At 33.1% G+C, this 20,797-nt stretch overlaps 1 protein-coding gene across 1 annotated transcript in view; it reads right to left on the bottom strand.

Moving 5' to 3' along the window:
* CNOT6L (CCR4-NOT transcription complex subunit 6 like) overlaps positions 1–20,797 on the bottom strand; it is a 78,706-nt gene that overhangs the window by 31,137 nt on the left and 26,772 nt on the right. Inside the window, 4 exon segments of the mRNA XM_031942456.1 lie at positions 1,547–1,636; positions 4,206–4,291; positions 6,252–6,438; positions 7,564–7,685. Of these exon segments, the coding sequence (XP_031798316.1) occupies positions 1,547–1,636; positions 4,206–4,291; positions 6,252–6,438; positions 7,564–7,685 (485 nt within the window).

The raw sequence follows: 20,797 nt of genomic DNA, 5'->3' as shown, positions 1-20,797 counted from the left end.
TGAGCATCATTTACAAACGATGAACTGAGATTAAATGGTTAGTAAATTAACCATTTAATCTCAGTTCATCGTTTGTAAAATGAGCTGGGGAAGCAAATGGGAAATCACTCTAGTATCCTTACCAAAAAAACCTAAATGAGGTCATGACTGAAAAATAACTTGCTACCACCAACAAGATCATCAATATTCAATTTCACCAAGACTAATTTAAAAAAAAAAAAAAAAAAAAAATCAAAAAATTCACATACATCTACCACCCCCCCCCACAAAATTGCATTATGTAAACATCATAGATATGCCTAAGCTTAATATATAAAGTATTTAATAACCTACTGATTCTTTGCCTAGGGCATACAAATACAGTTTCTCGCTATAAATTTATATCCTCATAAACGTTCTGGTTTATTATTCTACACAATGAAATCCATCACACTAAAAAAAATTTTATACTCCCAGTTTCATATGCCTCCAAGTATAACTTTTGCATTCACATATACACATGCTCTCATCATTTAAAACTATTATTATATTTATATCTATTTATATACCATTTAACATGCATAAAATTGTCTGCTGCCTTCAGAAGGTATCTTCTCTTTTTTGTGTGACTGATTTTTTTGTTTTGAGTATTGTACCCCTAACTCTAATTTGCCTTTGAGTAGTGCGGATAATATTTAAGAAACACAACCGACTGTAGTTAAGAATTGAATTGGAAACACTATAAAGACATGAAGACTAATTATGAGACTAATGCAAAAATTAAGATGGGCAACTGTGAACATAGAGGTAGGAATAAATGTTGAGATATTACCGAGTCCAATTGGAAAATGATCAGTATGACCTAAGCTTTTAGGGGTCAAGGAACCATATTAAAAACTCTGATATTCATTAGCCCTGAAGTCAGGAGGACCTGAATTCAGATCTGATTTTAGACACTGAAGGCACTTCTTAGCTATGTGACCCTGGGCAAGTCACTTAACCCCAATTGTCTCAGCAAAAACAAACAAATAAGTAAAGCCCTGATTGTTTGGCACCAAGCTTGGTTAAGTTCTTAACTTTAAGTTCTTAAAGCCTTGACTTACATATATGAATAAAAGAAGACTGTGCCATAGTTGGGGTTTCAGAACAACTTGAAACAATGAAGATTATCAAAGATTCAAAGATTAAGGGCAGACATAAATGAAGAATGGAGTGCCAAGACAAATTAATTGACATGTCAAGAGTTCTTAAAGTTAGTAATGATGTGGAATAATATTTGAATCCCAAGTCTTCCTCACTCTGAATCCACCACTCATCCAGCGCATCATGCCACTAATTTTAAAATGACCTTGTTTACCAACTGGATATCTAGCTGGAGAAATAGAATAATCTGATGGCTAAAGAGGGATATTATGACAGGAAGTATAAATGTAAAGGAGGAGGCCGAAGCTACTTGATACTGCTATTGAAAAGACTGCAGAAACAAGAGACATGAACTGAAAAATGGAACTTAAGGAATACTGTGATGGGGGAAACTAGAGAGAAAAAAAGTATAGGGTTAAGTCACCTGCTAGATTGTCAAGCATGTAGTTCAGTAGCTTTCGGGTTCCATCTGGGTCCTGGTATAAGCTGAGAATATCCTGTGATAAAGGATTGCCTGAAATAAAGAGCAAGAACAAAACGGTATGATTTCCAAAGGTTTGAAATAGAAGAGAAACCTGCAGAATGCCAAATAACGGCTGTGTAAACTTCATTCACCTACATTATGTATCCATTATAATCAGCATATAAGAACAAAAAGAAAAAACATTTCCTTAAATTAGATACATAAAAAGCTTGGAATTCTTACTTTATTGGTTTTAATTCCTATCAAAGTTGCACTTTTTTTCCAAATGTACTTATCAGCTGTGCTGATGATTTTTCCTCTCTAAAAAATATTTGTCATACAGAATGATCCTAAGGGAAGTAGGGGAAAAACAGCTGAGATAACTAGTTATCTATGATGATGTGGGAAAAGTGAAAAATATCAACTTTTTAAAAATTCAAGTTCACAAATTACAAATGTACTTTTAAAAATTCTGACATTTTTTAAAAGAGAGATTTCCTAAGTAACATGGCAAAAGTATTTAAATTTGATCAGAGAAAATCAATTGTATATTAGAAAAACCATTTACTGCCATAATTGTTCCCTTTTACTTGAAAATGAATAGGAGATTATCTCCATTTCAGCTCAAAATAAAAGTTAGTGGAAAATGCCCAGTGACTAAGAAATTCCATTCCTGGGGATATACTCTAACCAGACCTCTATACAGTCTAGCAGTTTTAGTTAGAACTTGCCTCTTCATAAATATGCTCTGGTCAAACTTTATATGAAGGTATCCTGGCCACATCTATAGCTTAGCTATATCTGCATTCTTCCACAAGGGGGAAGTGTGTGTATATGCTTATATATTTATGTGTTTTGTGTCCTCCTCCTCTGGCAGAGTAGAAAAAGCCAACATGTTGATATGAGCCAATGATAACGGTAAAGAAACGATCCTGACCTGCATACAACGTACCTTTTAAAGGTCAGGGTATTTTTCTGCATACCCCAAAGTAAGAATTTAAGAACTTTATGTCTCCCCCCAAAAACAATATACAGTTAGGTATATTGGTATAATTGATATATTGCTTACCTTCTCAAAGGATGGGGGAGGAATTGGGAAGGAGACAATTTGGAAATCAAAATTTTTAAAACTGAGTGTTAAAATGTATTTAAAACTTATCAAAGGAACTTAAAACCTAATCTGTAAAGGTGTCTTTGCAACAGGACTCTAGTTTTATTCCAAGTTAGAGAAGAGACAACCCATTCTTTAAAATGCATTGTAAAGGTACAAAGGGTAATCAGCCACCTTGATTGACCCTCAACAAATTCTTTGAGATTTAAATAAGTTGATGGTGATGTGGATGGGGAATTAAAAAGGTGTAATTAGAATCAAATAAAATGTCAAATGTAACAAATGCTTAATGAGGATTTTAAAAATCAATTGAAGAAGGTTCTTTAGTAAAATTAAATGTATTTTTATTAAAAGTAGTATATACAATAATACAAAGGGTATATTTCAAATTTTATGTTTCAGAGTCTGACACTTAAATTTCAACATATGGCTTTCACCATTCAAATCTGTTTCTTTTTCTGAAATATATTAAGGTGTTAATAGAATGCTCCAATGAGGCTAGAAACTTGAGCCCCACGTAGCTACTAGGGTGATCTATGGAATAACTGACTTAAGCAATTTTTGATTTTAGCCAATTTTCAAATCTGTTATTCATTATTTTACTATTTTGATATGAATGATTTTCCCTCTTGTTCATTTCACATCATTAGTTAAACCACCACAAATAGGACTGTCTCTTAGAAAGTAAAATCATCCTGAATCAAAAGAAAATTTGTAAGGACAGGCCCAAGTCTAATGTTCAGATTAAGTCAAATCTTAGAGACACTAAATTTAATTTATTCAAAGTTTTAAGTTTTGAAATACTTAGCTTCAGAGCAAGACAAAAATGATTCTCAGTGTCATTTTTAACTTGAGTCACTTAATTCAGCTTATTCTAAAAATAGATAAATTTCAGGAATCTAATGAAACTCTACTCCTTAAGGTAGACCCTCATGATAAACTGATTTTAGAAAATTCTAAATATGCATAATGCACCTATATTTATATTTTCAGCAACTCACTAAGTCATGGACAGCTTACTTTCTGGTGTTTCCTTCTTGTAACCTCATAATTAGTGCATCTGTCTACTCTTGTCAAAATTTAATGCATTGTTTTTTTGGGGTAAGCTTTGAGTTTTATAGACTTATAAACAAAGCAGTATTTTAAAAACAGGTAACTTGAAAAATTGAGCATGATTTAGAACATATCACCACAAGAAATTTTATAATCCATTTGGAAAATTTAAAAAGAAAAAACTTTCTCCTTTTTTTTATTTTTTTAAGAAAAAATTTTCAAACTAGTTGTCAGACACATAGATGGTCCCATGATAAAACAATCAGTCTTTGGGCAATCCATTTATCCCTTAGAAGTAACTAAACAAATTCTCAACTTTATACCAAAAGGCTTTATCTTAGTTCTGAGAGCATTTCACCTGTCTCCTCCCCAATCCATACCCTCTAACTAAGTCCACCACCACCATTCCCATTCCCCAACCCCTCTCCAACACAAAGGAAAACAAAAACTACTTACCTTTCAAACCTAAGGTTTGTAACTGGAAGAGCCGACCAAGTTCATAAGGCAAAACCCGTAACAGATTGTTATTTAAAAGCAATTCCCTAGTAACAGAAACAAATACAATTAATGTGATCTTTAAGGGAAAAAAAAAATAAACAATTCCATATTACATACAATTAAAAAAAAAATCTTGAAGAAAAATGAAACTACAAATTCCTAATTATAAAATTTGGGTATAATTAGGAACCTGTAGTTAAGTACCAATGATTACTCTTACTGTTTCCCAATCAGACTGAAAAAAGGTAAAGCTAGTAATTCAATTCTTATGTCTTCACTCAGGATTGAGATGGTGTCATTACAATCAAAATTACTTGCAGACAAGGCCTATAGCAATCTAGTATTTAATAAATTCCCAAACTCCAGCTTCTGGAATAAGAACTTTTGACAATAATTGCTGGGAAAACCAGAAAATAATATTTCAGAAAGTCAGCATAACACATATATTGTATCTAGGATATACTATTATAAAACTGCTTGCCATCTGGGGGAGGGGGTGGAGGGAGGGAGGGAAAAAGTCGGAACATAAGTGAGTGCAAGGGATAATGTTGTAAAAAATTACCCAGCATGGGTTCTGTCAATAAAAAGTTACAATTATTTAAAAAAAAAAAAAAAAAATCAGCACAGACTTACATTTCACAATCCATAACAAAATAAGGTCAAAATGGATATATAATATGGGTAAAAAGGATGACACCATAAACAAATTAGGATAATTTAGGGTTAGATAATTTGAGATAATTTGCCTATCAGATCTTTGGAGAAGGAAGGAATTTGACCAAAGAAGAACTAGAGAACATTAAAGTTTTTGCACAGATCCAACAGAAACAAGATTAAAAGGGAAGTACAAAGCTGGGAAAAAATCTTTACAGAAATTATTTCTGATAAAGGTCTCATTTCTAAAATATATGAAAAATTGTGTCAATTTCCCAATTGATAAAGGGTCAAGCGATATGAACAATTTTCAGATGATGAAATTAAAGCCATTTACACTTATATGAAAAAATGCTCTAAAACACTATTGATCAGAGAAATGCAATTAAAACTCTGAAGTTTTAATTACATTACTACAAATCTGTTTATAGTCACACTTCTCAGATTTGCTAAGATGAGAGGAAAAGATAATAATAAACGTTGGAGGGGGATGTGAGAAATTTGATACAAATACATTGTTGGTGGAGTCATAAAGTGATCCAACCAATCTGGAGAGCAATCTGGAACTATGCCCAAAAGGCAATAAAACTGTGCATACTTAGACCCAGAAGTTCCATTACTAGGTCTGTATCACAAGGAAATCATAAAGGAGGGAAACGGACCCACATGTGCCAAAAATGTTTATAGAAGCTCTTTTTGTGGGATAGTAAAAAATTGGAAAAGGAATGGATGCCCATCATTTTGGAAATGGCTGGACAAGTTGTAGTACATGAAAGGAATGGAATATTATTCTGTAAAAAAAATGATAAACGAGCTAAACCAGGAATACATTGTACACAATTAATAGCAAGAATTTGCAATGATCAAATATGAAAAGCTTGATTATTCTCAGTCGTTCAGGGATTCTAAGCAATTCCAATAAATTGGAGAGAAAATGCTATCTGCATCCAAAAAAAGCTCTAAAGAGACTGAATGTAAATCAATACATAGTATGTTCACTTTTTTTTTTTTTAAATCTCTTCCATGGTTTTTCCCTTTTGTTCTGATTTTTCTCTCCTAACATGATTCACAAAGCAATGTGTATTAAAAGCAAATAAACTTACAATTTAAAAAAAATTACTTGCAAAATTTTCTTAGATGTGAAAATTCTTAAAAGTATCAGCAGGAAACAGAAAAAAAAATTTAATTTGAATACTGGATAAGATCCAATAAAGCATTAAGCCATGGAATATTTTCTCTTTGTGTTGAACATTTAGCTATCTCCATACTTGAGAATTCTATTATGAATTATACTGCCTAGTCTTTTGTGAATTCCAATTTTTAGCTAGAACATGTTGTATGTTTACTCACCTGAGAGACACCATGTTTCCTAGTTCTGCTGGTAAACTTCTGAGTTTATTGGATGACAAATCCAAGTAAACCAGATTATGAAGCTTGGCAATATCAGGTGGAATGCGAGTAAGATAATTGTCATTTAGGTGCAGAGCTGTCAAGTGTGTCAATGACCAAAGTGATGTACTTAAGCTCCGTACTCTACCTAAAAAGCAAAATGTTAAAAAAAAATAAAATCTTCAGATACACTAATCTAAACAACTAAAATGTTTACATTCATGAAGTGTGTGTCTGTAGAGACATACAGTGGACTGTATAACTATAAAAACATTTTGAACCCTTTTAAACATTCTAGCCTCCTAATGACCTGTTCAACAAAACACAAAGTTGAGACATAAAGGAGGCAGAACTGAACTGAGTGACTGCAACACAATACACAATTATCATCTACCACCCAATTTTCATGGCAAATATATCCTCTACATTTTTGAAATGTCATTGCTTCATTTCCAAAGCAAGAGTTAAGTCTGAACTTTTTTTTCCTCCTAATCAGACTGATCTGATATATTTTTGATATAATTTTGAGCAAGTCATGATCTATTTCTGATTAAAATGAAAATGACTAAGGGTGAAAGTGGGAATGTCACACATTTGGTCATATCCTCATCCTGCATGTAGATTTTAATGGGGATTTTAAAGAGAAGTTGAAGCTAGACAATACAGTTGGGGAAAATCAAGGGGGGAAACAAAAGGTAAGCAGGAAAGATGCTTGGAAGGAGAAAGTGAAGATTAAATGGAGAGAACAATGTTGATAACCCTACAATACCAATATATGGCACACTGAGTAACATAAAGGGCTAATGTTTTGTATATCACAAAATATTTAAGATTCCAAAATAATTAATGGCTAAACATAAATCACACCATTACTTTTCATATGTAAGAAGTCTCCATGCTTCATATGTTAATCTTGGATTACTAGAGGCATGAAGCATTTGGTTTGGGAACAAATCCAAGTAATTCTTTAAAAAATAAAAATATTTCAAAAGTTCTATGAAAAGACAATATTTGGGCATCCTAGAATTCTAGATGACCAGCTCTAGATCAAGGTTTTTAATTTTTTTTTTTAATCCCCAAAAAATGACAGGCTGAAAGCTAATTATAAGGTAAAGATTGACAATTCCAGACATTTATTTCCAGACAAATATGCATTTCGGAGTATAATTTCCACAAAATAGTTCCTCTGGTTGAATTTATGTGAATATATGCTTGCTTATTTCTTTAACTGCCAATGTTTGGAAGCTTTGTTAATCCTTTAGATTTGACTCACCAGAGATTTCTAATTCTGTCCAGTGAGATTTCTTTCCGTTGGCTACCTCCTCTGCTGACATGATGGTATAAATTCTGCGAGGATCTGGGGGATCATATTTTTCTTTTGGCATCCCTGTTAGTCTGAAAGATAGTAAGGGATTATTACAATGTATTCCATAAAACAAATGCTTTTCTTCTCAAACAAAGTATTAACAGAAGAAAAAGGAAATGGAAAGTCTTTGAGATAATTTTTATATTCTATTGAAATGAAATTATTATATGTAAAGTATATGGAACATCTTAAAGCAAACATTCATTTCACATGCCCATAAATTCTTATACAAAGATATGTATACTGCCTTTGCCAAAGTAGAATTTTATAGTTGCTGAGCCAGAGATTTCAAGAAGTAGTGACAATGGTCTGCTAAAGAGAAGACAACATTTAGTTCTCCCCCTCCAAAAAATTTATTTTAATTTATCCAATGAGTGAAAAAGGCTTAATAAAAAACTGACCGGGGGGGGGGGGGGGGGGGGGGGGGGGGGGGGAGGGGGAGAAAAAGGAAGAGGAGGAAGAAGAGGAGAAGAGATTCTCCATTCAAGGAGATGACAAGAGCTATAAAGATAAAACTGACTCAGAATGAAAAAAATTCAAGTGTTCCACCAAAAAAAGGTAACTATTTTATATTATTGTCAACAGAGTTTAATGGGTCTTTTTACATTCCACAATCTGGCTCCAGTCTACTTTTCCTGAGCAACTTCACACGACTTCCCTTCATACAACTATGTTCCAAGTAAATTGGAGTTTAACTCCTAACCTCAGTATTCCATCTCTCTTCTTTCTGTCTGTCCTGCAATACTCACCCTACTATATTCCTCTACCTTTTAGAATCCCTAGCTTTCCTCAATTTTTTCTATCAGGTGGCAACTGCTATTTGGAAGATTTTTGTGACACCAATCTCCTAACCTCTTCTCCTTTGTGAACAAGCTACAAACACAAACTGTAAGACAAAGAATTTAAACTCCTTAAAAGGAAACAAACATTTTGTTCTATTTTATTAATTTTCTACCTAATACAATGCCTTAATAATACAAGCATTTGATGAATTAGACTGAATGAATCTTAGCCATTTGTATATCCTTACACCCACAAAAAAGCTCATAAAGTGTTCCCCATAAGGGCATTAGCATCAGTAAATTTTAGGTTGCTCCAGAATGACTGTATGAATGACGTCTACAATTATCAGAAACAAAGCTAACTTTTTATATTATCAATTAATCAAAGAAAACAATAGTAATACAGCCAAGTATTCTAACATGTAATCTGAAACATTCAAGGAAAAGAGTAGTTTCCAAACTTTTCCTTAAAGGGCCAATGGAATAGTTTGCCAGATCCCTATCTTGCTTCATAGGAGTTATCCACACTGTGGATAAACACAGAAACCAAACTGTACCTGTCATAATTGTACATAATTGTACAAGCTGCAGCTCATTCACTTCTCTACTTCCCCCTTTCCCCAAGTAAAGGAAACTCATTTCTATTATCTGCATATTTTTTTAAATACTAAGTTATTGATAAAATTTTCAGATTGTTTTGTGAACTATTATAAAGAACACAGCTCTTTTGAGTGATATGCATGCTAACAACAAGAATTAAATTATGACAAAACAGATCTACTTCCAAAGACATAAATTCCATTATCAAAGGCAATACATGTGCTGTTTGCTAAACTTAAAATATGCATCTACTACAAAACAAGGCATAGCTATACTTTTTAAGTTGGTGTGGACTCAAATACAAGAATGTAAAAATAGTCACTCTTTTTAAGTTGGTTAGCTTCTCTGGACACTGTTCAACATATATAAAGGTAAGGCAGAGTGAGAAAGCATCACCAACATCCAAAGGAGATGATTAGAGCAAACTTCAGAAACATGGAATCTTAGGAGGCCAAGGTCTAAAGTCAAAATGTCAGTTTGGGATGTAGTAAGTAGCCTTGCTCGGTTGGAAAACAGCAGCAAGAGGAATAAAGAGAAAAGTTGGAGCCCAAGTGTATTCGTTTTATCCTGAAAGCAACAAATATGAAACTAATAAAGACTTCATATGTTTTTTCTCACAATCACCATGTGAGAACATGAATACAAACATTACTTTCCATATTAGACATAAGAAAATGGAAGGAGACCAGCACTGTGAGTTCTATTGCACTAGGAGCCCCTGGACTGCAGATTAAACAAGTCCTGGTTCTATGATCGACCATATAGCTTCTTACAGCAAGTTATTTAATAACTTTTGCCCTTAGTTCCTCAGACCCTCTATGATAAACATAAAATTCTGCTGTACCAAGATAAAGTAATACTTTAAAGTGGAAAAATATGAATCTCAAAGGAAATTGGGAAAAGAGGGAAAGAAAGAAACAATAGTAGATCTCAAACTGTATTACAAATGAATCGATAATGGCAAGAACATATAGGTAAGCTAGGCGATACTAAAATGGAATGACTGCAGAATCTGGAGTTCAAATGGGGCCTCACACTAACTGTAAGATACTGGGCAAATCACTTAGCCTAATTTGTCTCAGTTTCCTCATATGCAAAATGAGTTAAAGAAATGGCAAACTACTCCAGGATCTTTGCAAAAAATAAAAAAATAAAACAACCAACCAATCCAAATGAGGTCACAAGTGTTAGATACAACTGAAAAAATTTGATAAAGAAACAGTAAGTGGTATAGATATAGAAGCAATTGAGATCAATAGCATAGCATTAATAAAACAAAGACTAGGATAAGGATTCACTACATGAAAAAAAGAGGAAGGGAAAAGTAGAAAGCCAACTGGTAGAAATTAGGTTTAAAGACATCATTAAATAAATATTATGTATTCTAAGATGACAAAGTAAAAATCTTTGCAGCAAATATCTGCTATTAAAGACAGATAGTGAATGAGTATAAATATAATGTATATAAAAACTAAGTCATGATCCTAATATGTAAAACGTCCCAAAATATGAAATCAATGAGAAAAACTACAATCATTTGTAAAACTTCAAATTAAGAGAAAAAAAGTTAAATTAAAATCACTTTAAGACCATACACTTCATACCCACTAGATTAATTAACAAAGATAGCAAAAAAGGAAAACCACATTGTAAACCATTGTTGTAAAAAGGCAGGCATCCCAATACACTAAGCTTTTAAAAATTGTATTATAAATTAGAAATTCATTAATAACATTTTATCAAAAACATCAATAACACCAATGAAAATGTCCTTATTCAAAAAGACCAGAAAAAATTGCATATAAAACTGTACTGCAGATGATAGCTTGTTTTTATTGAAAACACAATAAACAGTACCACTAATACTGTTGTCTATATCCCCTTTGGGATCTCCTTTTATTCTCTTCTCTGTATTTTCAATGTTATATTGGTGCTTTTTTAACTGGTAGGATTATCATTGTAATTCCATTCTCCTCCCAAATAATCAAGACTTGCTTTGTGACAAATATAGCCAAGCCATGACTGCTCAAAACTTCTCAGATCTTTTGCTTTCCTTTAGGATGTGGTGATCACATAAACTGTTCTTGTTCTATGTTCTAAAATAAGGTGCCTCATTTCATACAAATCACAGAATCATGTCATGAGATACAGAATAAAGAATATAAAGCTCAGAGGCTATCTACTCTAGTCTTCACACAAAAGGAATCTCTAATTCATATCCAACAAGTAGTTGTCCAGACTCTGCTGAAGATCTCCAAAGGAGTCTTTTTACTCCTTTGTTGACTATTTTTCTACAGATCTAAATGTTTTAGGAAGTTTTCCCCCAAAATCAGAACTAAATTTGTTTCTCTATCACATTCTCCCCATTGCTATGACTTGGACCTCCAGCCTAAACAATACAAGGCTAATCCTTGGTCCAAGTTAACAGTCCTTCAAAAATGTGAGGACAATTAGACCGTTTTTGCAACTAAACATGATCAATATCTTCAAGGGCCTTTCTCAACACACTGACATCCTTTTGTCATAAAAGTCATATTGTAGCACAAGTCTACAATAATAGGTTTATGCCATTCACTTCGTAACGCTATTCCCCAACCAATAAGCATCTATAATATTTCCAATTCCTTTTTGTACGTATTAGGATGTTTTGACCTGCTAGTTTCCTAGAGTTGTTTAGTTCCATGCCCAATCCAATGATCTGTTTTCCCTTTTGTTGAGGTATTTTCCCCTTAAGACAAACCACAATACTAATTTTTAGTCCAAAAAGGCCCTTTTCCCTACCTCTCGTATATGTATTGATATATCTGATATATATGTTGATATATGGCTAAGAATGGTGTCACTAGATCAAAGAGTATCATGAAGTTTAACTTCCAGAAATAGACTCAGATTGCTTTTTAAAATAATTTGTTCTGCAGCAGTATGCCTCTAGGTCCCTTAGAATTCAAATAACTTGCTAACCTTTGCAAATATGACAATAAGAACTAAGAATTGTTTTAATTCATGTTACAATTATTAATCCTGTGGTTGATACCTTAACATTTAATATTTATACTGAGAAATGGCTATTGTTCTTATATGAATCAATTCTCTTATGTATCTTGTTCATCAAAAATTTTATGAAAGAAATTCAATTTCCCCCTAGTTAGCAACTTTTCTTGTGCACAAAATTTCCATTTTTATGCAACTATCATTATTTATTTACCCTGAGAAGATTCTCCTTTAAAGATCAAGACAAAGATCTTACTTACCTTGCTCTTCTTGTAATAATGATTTTTTAAATAGTTTTGTCACAAATCAATAGCACAGTACATTCCTAATGAATATGTAGACAGAAATTTTTAACAAACTGCTTTCAATTTTTTCAGACAACTTTTAATCAAATAAGCCCTTATAAAGCTAGCCATTGAGTTCTTCAGGTTTATCAACCACTGATAGATTCTCCTTTCTTTTTCACTTCCCCCCAGCCCCCCCCAAAAAATTTGACTTGAGATTATTGACCTCTTGTTGCTTTAGATGACTTTGGTAGAACTTTTAGTTCCATAAAATTATTTCTTTTCTTGTTTTATTTTCATGGCAACTGAATCTGAAAAATAAGTTTAAGTGGCAGTAGTGTTATATCAGCACAACACAATTAGCTATTCAACTCCAATTATTCAGATCTTCCTATTCCTGAATGTTTGTTTGTTTTTATATATATATATATATCACCAAATCACTGGGGAAAAGGCAGATAATTTTTGCTTCCTTATTGCCTGTGCTTATACCACAATTTATGCTCTAAAACTCTTCTTAATTATTGTACATTAACAAGGGACATGCTTGCTATACCCAATCTTATTGGAAAGCTTGACAGTGTTTCTGTATTATTACTTGCCAGATTTGTCCTTTTGTTACTTTGATTTCTATTTTCACAAAAGCTTTTCCTTTTTTCCATTAATCTAAAAACCATTTTTATTGTTATAAATGATATGTATATTCTTCCTAATCATCAAGACTACACACATCTAATTCTTTATATGCTGATGCAGCTGCTAATATTTCCTTCAATATTTTCTATCAACATTCATTAGAAAATTGACTTACATAGCTCTTTGACTTCTCTCTCCCTTAAGTATCAGGACCATATCTGTCTCAAAGGAGATTAGTAGGATATGATCTGGATATTATCTTTCCTTGGGAAAATCGAGGAAAAAAATTTTTTAAAAGAACTCGGACTTAATTGCAAATTCATCTGGGTTCTACATTGTTCTAAATGTTTCTTTCTGATTTGTTTAAATTTTGTTTTGATAACAGTTTTATATTTGCAAAAATATTCATTTAATTTTTTACTGCCATATTAATTAGATAAAATTCCCTGTATTTTGCTGCCAGCAAATTCTCTTCATTTATACATTGGTTACTTGTTTTCCTTTGTATCCAGTGAGATTTTATTACTTGTTTCAAAAAAGCAATGCCAAGTGTTTAGTATCTAAGAATTACATTTATTTACTACTCGGTTTCTCAGTTATCATAGATATAGCATATATCAAAGTTTTATAAAATTCTTGTTAAGACTAACATATTGCTGGTTTAACTGTGCCTTAAAGACTTTTCTTAAATATTTTACATGATTGCACATGTAACTTATCCTAAACTGTTTAGAGAAGGAAGAGGCAAGAGGAAGAATATTTCGAACTCAAAAAACATTTAATGTCTTTAAAAGTTTCAAACCATATTACAGTTTTGTTGTCTATTCATGAAATTCTACCAGTTTTTCCAACAAATGCTTATGACTACATGTGTGGTCAGTCATGCATGTGCACACATATTTGGTATTCATTACCTGTAATGCCTTTTGACTTTGGTTTCTTGTTACATTTATACATGTGTACATATTATTTTTGTCTGTGATTATAACTCTATACCTACTTTGCAAAATTTGCCTTAACATTCATGTATAGTGTGTCAACAACATGGTGCTGGATTCCATGTTCCTATCCAGGTTTGCTGTTGTAGTTTAATTAAGTGCATTCTTTGTTCACAATCTTAGTTTTTTCATTTAACCTTTCCTGTGTTTATAAATTGGTAACTTTTTACCCTACTCCCTACTTTCTTTACAAAAGATATAGAGATCCGTTCAGCACTAAAAATCTGCCAATAAGTGATTTATCTGTTTCTAGTTTTCTGCCCTCTTCCAATTCCATACTATAGTTTTGTTTTTTCTATTTCTTGCCTTTTATTCTCTTCTTTATGATAGCGGGATGGGGGGGGGGGGGGGGGGGGGGGGGGTGATTGCAGAGGGAGGAGGTTGATTTTAATCAGTTTAAGTACCAGTGAGATAATGAGATTATTCATTCCACCCACATTTTTCTCCACCAAAATCAGAATAATCTTTTTCTTATATACCATACTTATAAAAATGTTTTTTTCAAAATTAAATATCGGGATTCTTTTGTTTGTTCACTCCATACTAGCTATGCTCCCCCTTCCTTCCAAAGGTTATCCTTAACCTTTCATTGCTAGAATATCCAGATTTCTCTGCTCTTGGGTTTCAATTTTTTTTTACTAAGCTCTAATCTTTTTAATCAGGAATGGTTCATTACATAAACACAAGACCCACAAGCTTCTTCCTCACTTAGTCTTCATACATTCCAGGTAGCCTCCTGATGATTTTATAAAATCTTGTTTCACACAAATACCGAAGAATACGTATTAGAGGACAGATTTAAGAGCACACTACAGGGGAAATACAAAATTATGATTGTCACAACTCAAAGTGGGACATAGAAAACTAATGGCACATAGAATCTTACTTGTATATCCAGAGCTGGAGATCAAGTATTAAAGAGAAGAATGGACCAGAAGTAGACAAAAAGCAGATATTAGGATTCAATGATAGAGGTTCATCTATAAATTGAGGTCATCTATAGCAGGCTACATATTTCATTTAGCTAAACTGAAATTAGGTAATTTAAATCTTTGAGATTATAAAGAATCTCCGAGTTGCAATATTATTACCACCACACACACACACCACCTCCTCCTTCCCAACACACACATAAATTTAAAGCCTTGTACTGCGCTGGGGGGAAAAAGGTTACCTAACATAAGTAAAACAGAATTTTAGAGATGGAATTTCAGAAGATCAGACATTCTCTTTCCATGAATATAGAAACAGAGACATGTCAGAGAGGAAAAGTAAGGACCTTTTCCACAAATCACTTAATGAAAGCATAAGCAAAGTTAAAGCCAGTTTCTATATATCCCCAAATCCCCACCCCCAAACATATACTTCTTGCCCAACATATATAATGTAATTAAAGTAACTCAATCATGAAAGCTCCTCTAGCTGACAATATAAGAGACTGAAGGAATCAAAGAATCTCTTTGATAAATCAAACTTCTAACTCAGCAGACTCAGATCATAAAACATAAATCAAGAGACATGCAAATCTATTTTCTACAAAGCTATTATTTCAACAGCACTTTGCAGAAACAGATTTGAACATAGATGTGCATGTCAAAAGAGGTCCTTTCTTAGATTTTTGAAAGTCTTTAAAGTCAAACCTGCATTTTCAGCAGGGCTTTAGAGTTATCAAGCTCTATAGAGTGCCTTGAGCCTACAACTAGAAGTACTAAATTCAAAAACAACTTCAGATCCTTGCTTACCTTTATCAAGTTACTTACCTCTGATTGCCTCAGTTTACTCAACTATTAAATAGGAATAGTAATGATGTAGCATGTGGTATAACCCTTGGAAATGATGTAGTCTGGAAACCACAAACATAGTAGAGACCCCAAGAAACCCCAGACAACCCAGCCTTGGAAATGATGTAGTCAATCTTTAGAATGTAGCTACTGTGATTGATGTGGCATAACCTTGGAGAATTTGTGTAAAACGGAGCTAGGCTTGATATCTTTATCCTATCCTTCAAGGACGTCTGGGGTTTGCTATTCAAAAGTTAGGGCTGCTATCTTGCACTTGGATTCAAATAATCAGTATTTCTTAGTTTCAAGGACCCTTTGATTGAGGGACTTTCCCTCCTCCTGAAAGAGGGTTCTCTTGCCTGGTCACCTTTAGATGGAAAACACCCTCATTACTTTGTATCAGCATATCCTTGGTCCCTGGATTCCCATCATGTATGTCTTATAGACATAATACACATGCAAGCTTGCTCTCCCTTAGGATAATCCTTAACTCCTGTCTGTCTACACTCCATCATTTGTTTCCCCTCTCCCTTCAGGCCTGTTAAGTGGCGTCTCTTCACTCTCATCTCCCATCAGACCCCTTTTAGTTAGCCTGTGTGCCTTTCACAAAATAAAGAACTCCTTTGTAGCTAAGACAATGTTTTTCAGTTATTAAACTGTGCATACCCTTTGATCCAGCAGTGTTACTACTTGGCTTATATCCCAAAGAGATTATAAAGAAGGGAAAGGGACCTGTATGTGCACGAATGTTTGTGGCAGCCCTTTTTGTAGTGGCTAGAAACTGGAAACTGAATGGATGCTCATCAGTTGGAGAATGGCTGAATAAATTGTGGCATATGAATATTATGGAATATTACTGTTCTGTAAGAAATGACCAACAGGATGATTTCAGAAAGGCCTGGAGAGACTTACATGAACCGATGCCGAGTAAAATGAGCAGAACCAGGAGATCATTATATACTTCAACAACAATACTATATGATGACCAGTTCTGATGGACCTGGCCATCCTCAGCAAATCATTTCCAATGGAGCAGTAATGAACTGAACCAGCTACGCCCAGAGAAAGAACTCTGGGAGATGACTAAAAACCATTACATTGAATTCCCACAATCCCTATATTTAATGCCCACCTGCATTTTTGATTTCCTTCACAAGCTAATTGTACAATATTTCAGAGTCCGATTCTTTTTGTACAGCAAAATAATGTTTTGGTCATGTATACTTATTGTGTATCCAATTTATATTTTAATATATTTAACATCTACTGGTCATCCTGCCATCTGGGGGAGGGGGTGGAGGGTAAGAGGTGAAAAATTGGAACAAGAGGTTTGGCAATTGTTAATGCTGTAAAGTTACCCATGCATATAACCTGTAAATAAAAGGCTATTAAAAAAAAAAAAAAAAAAAAAAGACAATGTTTTTCCCCCACCCCTCTTCTTCAAATGGCTCTCTCAGAACCCAGTGCTTCATGGCATGTAACTGCTAAGGCTGACATGATTATCAAATGCATTTAATATTTATATAATGCTTGGAATTTTGCTATAAATCAGTTTCACTATGGATCTTTTCACTAAAAATCAGTTTTCAGTATCAGAGTTTTCCTGTGGTGAAAGTTCTGAAATGGAGATAAGGGGACTTAAAGTTTAACTTTGTTCTTGGTATTTATGTATGGAATAACAAGTAGTTTTGAATAAGACTAAGGAGACACGATTAAAGGTAAAAACCAAGTGAAAGGATTCAAGTTGACATGATTGAAGAGTGTAAAGAGTGATCATTAAGTGTGACTGCTCTTTTTGTCCTTATGTACAAGATTTCCTTACAGTCAAAAAATTCTGAATGGAAACGGGGAACTTCCTGGAGTTCCTGCAAAAGATTCTTTTTAGGCCAAGGCTTGAACAGTGTTTTTCCTATTTCTAAACGAGTTTCCAGTGTGAGATTGCAGCATTCTTTGCAATTCACAAGTGTTAAATTAGGGTATGGGATCCCACTCTTCTTCATGTGATTACATAAGGAGATTAAAAAAGCAAGTGACTACTGTTAGAATTCAATCCTGAAAAAAAAAAAAATTGTATTTTCAAGATGATCAATAGGATTATTTTGGAAGGTGTTTCACTAAAAAGTTCATCTTGTACAATGTATATTGCCTCATATAAAACGTAATAAAGACTTTTCCTACTTTTTTTTAATCTCGTGTGATTCATAGGTTCTTGTAGGATATTTTGCTAACAAAATACAAATACAGAAGTTTTAAAATATTATTGATCTTCAGTATTAATTTATACTTAATTTGTTAGCAAAATATCCTACAAGAGCTTATGAATCACCCAGAAAATGTAATGTAACATTCTAAAATTCAAATATTTTAGGAGCCTAACCAAAGAAAATGGAAATCAGTTCAGGAAATTAAGCGTACCTGAGCAAAATCAAAACAAGTCAAACATCTTCATCCAAAAGTACAGGCATGGTCTACCCCTAGTGCAAAGCTTTAATTCAGGAATTACAGCTAGAGAATATTATGAATAAACCAAATGAAACCCCAATCAGTATCAAAATTTCAAAATCTAGTAATTCCTGAATACTACTGGTGATACTAGGGAATAATAGCACTACAGAAGCAAGAGAAGATGACTAGAACAATGTTATGGAAAATTACCGACAAAATAATTAATTTCAAGAAAGCAAGACATGAAAGAACAAATGAGAATACAAAGCTGCAAGAATAGAATTTAGTTGTCATTTTCCCCCTCTTTTTACTTATTTTTCTTTCTAAAAACTACTCTTTATTATATTTAACAATGCATATATTATATATGTGTAATATATTGCATATATAACTGTATTCTTATGTATTGCTGATAAATATAATACATCTGAGAAATGGAGGGAAGAAATATATATGGAAGATATAATAATTGTTTCTTTTAATTTTAAGTAAAAGGAAAAAATAATTTTACAACTGCCAGAAAAGACTCAAAAGAAAACAAACATAAATACAAATACTACACTATACTACATATATAATACACTACCACATACATATATACTAACACAATATATACAAATAACTGGGGCAAAAGATTAAAATGAAATAACAATAGGGAAGAATTGGAAGGCAGTCATTTTAGAAGAGAAAGTGGCCAACTTTACCCAAATAATAAATTTCCAAAACTACAGCAGACAGATGCAATATATTATGTCCAGGTTTTTCCACAGTCCCTCAACATGTCTCTTCTGTCATGTTAATCATTCTGATAGGTGTGACATGATACCTTAGAACTGTTTAAATTTGCATTTCTCAGTAATGGGGCAGCTAGAAGACATTGGAAAGAATGGCAAGACTCCAATCTCAGAAGACTTGTATTCCTGAGTTCAAATGTAAGTTTAGACACTAGTTTTTGTAATCATGAGAAAATCACTTGACCTTGTTTGCCTCAATTTCCTCTTTTGCAAAAATGAGTTGGAAAAGATAATGGCAAAGTACTCCAGTATCTCTGCCAAGAAAACCCTAAATGGAATGACAGTGTAATATGACAAATGATTGAACAACAATAATAAGTGATTTAGGGCTTTTTTTTTTTTCAATAAGATATTTCCTTCTAATGAACTTAAAGACTGTGATCACGTTAAATGGTCAAAGATATGAACAATTTTTAAAAGAAGGTAAAGCTATTATACTCATAAAAAAAAATCTGATTCAAATTAAAACATCTTGCTCAAATTTGGAACCCTATGCCCAAAGGGCTATAAAATTGTGTCTTTAAACCAGAGAGAAAAGGACCCACATGAGCAAAAAATGTTTGTACAAGCTCTTTTTGTAGTGGGCAAGGAATTGGAAATCCAGTGGATGTCCATCAAGTGGGGAATGATTGAATAAGTTATACTTATAAAATTTACCTGCTTATTTTTAGTGAGGTAATTGGGGTTAAGTGACTTGCACAGGGTCACATAAAATATTATTGTTCTAGAAGAAATGATGGCCAGAAAAAACCCAGAAAGACTTAGATGAATTGATGTAGATTATGTGGAGATCAACTGGAATTAAAATTTAGCTCTTCTCAGTAATGTGGTGACAATTCCAATAGATTTTAGATGGAAAATGCCATCTACATCTAGAGAGGAAACTATGGAAACTGAATGTGGACCAAAATAAATTATATTTCCCCTCCCCCTCTTTTTTTTTTGGTCTGCTTTTTCTTTCTCATGGTTTTCCTCCCTTTGGCCCGATTTTTCTTGCATGTTACCAAAAAAAAAAAAATTTGGAAAGGTTTAAAATTTTTGTGCACATGTAATTTATATCAGATTGCTTTGTGTTTTAGGAAGAAGGGAAGGAAGGAAGGAAGGGACAAAAAATTTGGAACACAAAATCTAACAAAAATGAATGTTGAAAACTATCCTTACATGTAATTAGGGAGGAAAAATATTATTGAGAAAAAAGAAACTAAAGCAATCTACAGTAAATCACTATTAATTGAAGAAATGCAAATTAAAACACTGAGGTACTACTTCACATCTCTCAGATTGGCCAAGATGACAGAAGATGATATTAGAAGGGATGTAGGAAAACTGGAACACTACTGCATTGCTGGTCTAGTTGTATACTGATTTAATTCTAGAGAGCAATTGTGAACTATAAAACTGTACATACCCTTTGATCCAGCAGTGCCACTATTGGGGGCTTATACCCCAAAGAATTCATAAAGTAGAAAAAAGGACCCACATGTGCAAAAATATTTGTAGCAGCCCTTTTTTTTTGGTAAGAATTGAAAATTGACAGGAAACAAATCCCATCAACTGGAGAATGGCTGAATAAGTTATGGTATATGAATGTAATGAAATATTATAAGAAATGAGGAGACTGATTTCAGAAAAGGGTGAGAAGACTTACATCAACTGATGCTGAGTGAAAGTGAGCAAAAACAGGTAAAACACTGTAGATAGTACTAGCAAGACTAATACTTATCACTTAGGATGGAAATAAATACTTGGTATGGAAAAAGATAATGTATCCAAGGAAAGAACTATGGATAATAAATATGGATCAAAGCATTCACTTTTTTGTTTGTTTGC

Source organism: Sarcophilus harrisii, chromosome 6, assembly GCF_902635505.1.
Source record: "Sarcophilus harrisii chromosome 6, mSarHar1.11, whole genome shotgun sequence".
Lineage (NCBI taxonomy): Eukaryota > Metazoa > Chordata > Mammalia > Dasyuromorphia > Dasyuridae > Sarcophilus > Sarcophilus harrisii.
Note: the sequence above shows the minus strand (reverse complement) of the source record. Positions and strands in the feature narration are given on the sequence as shown.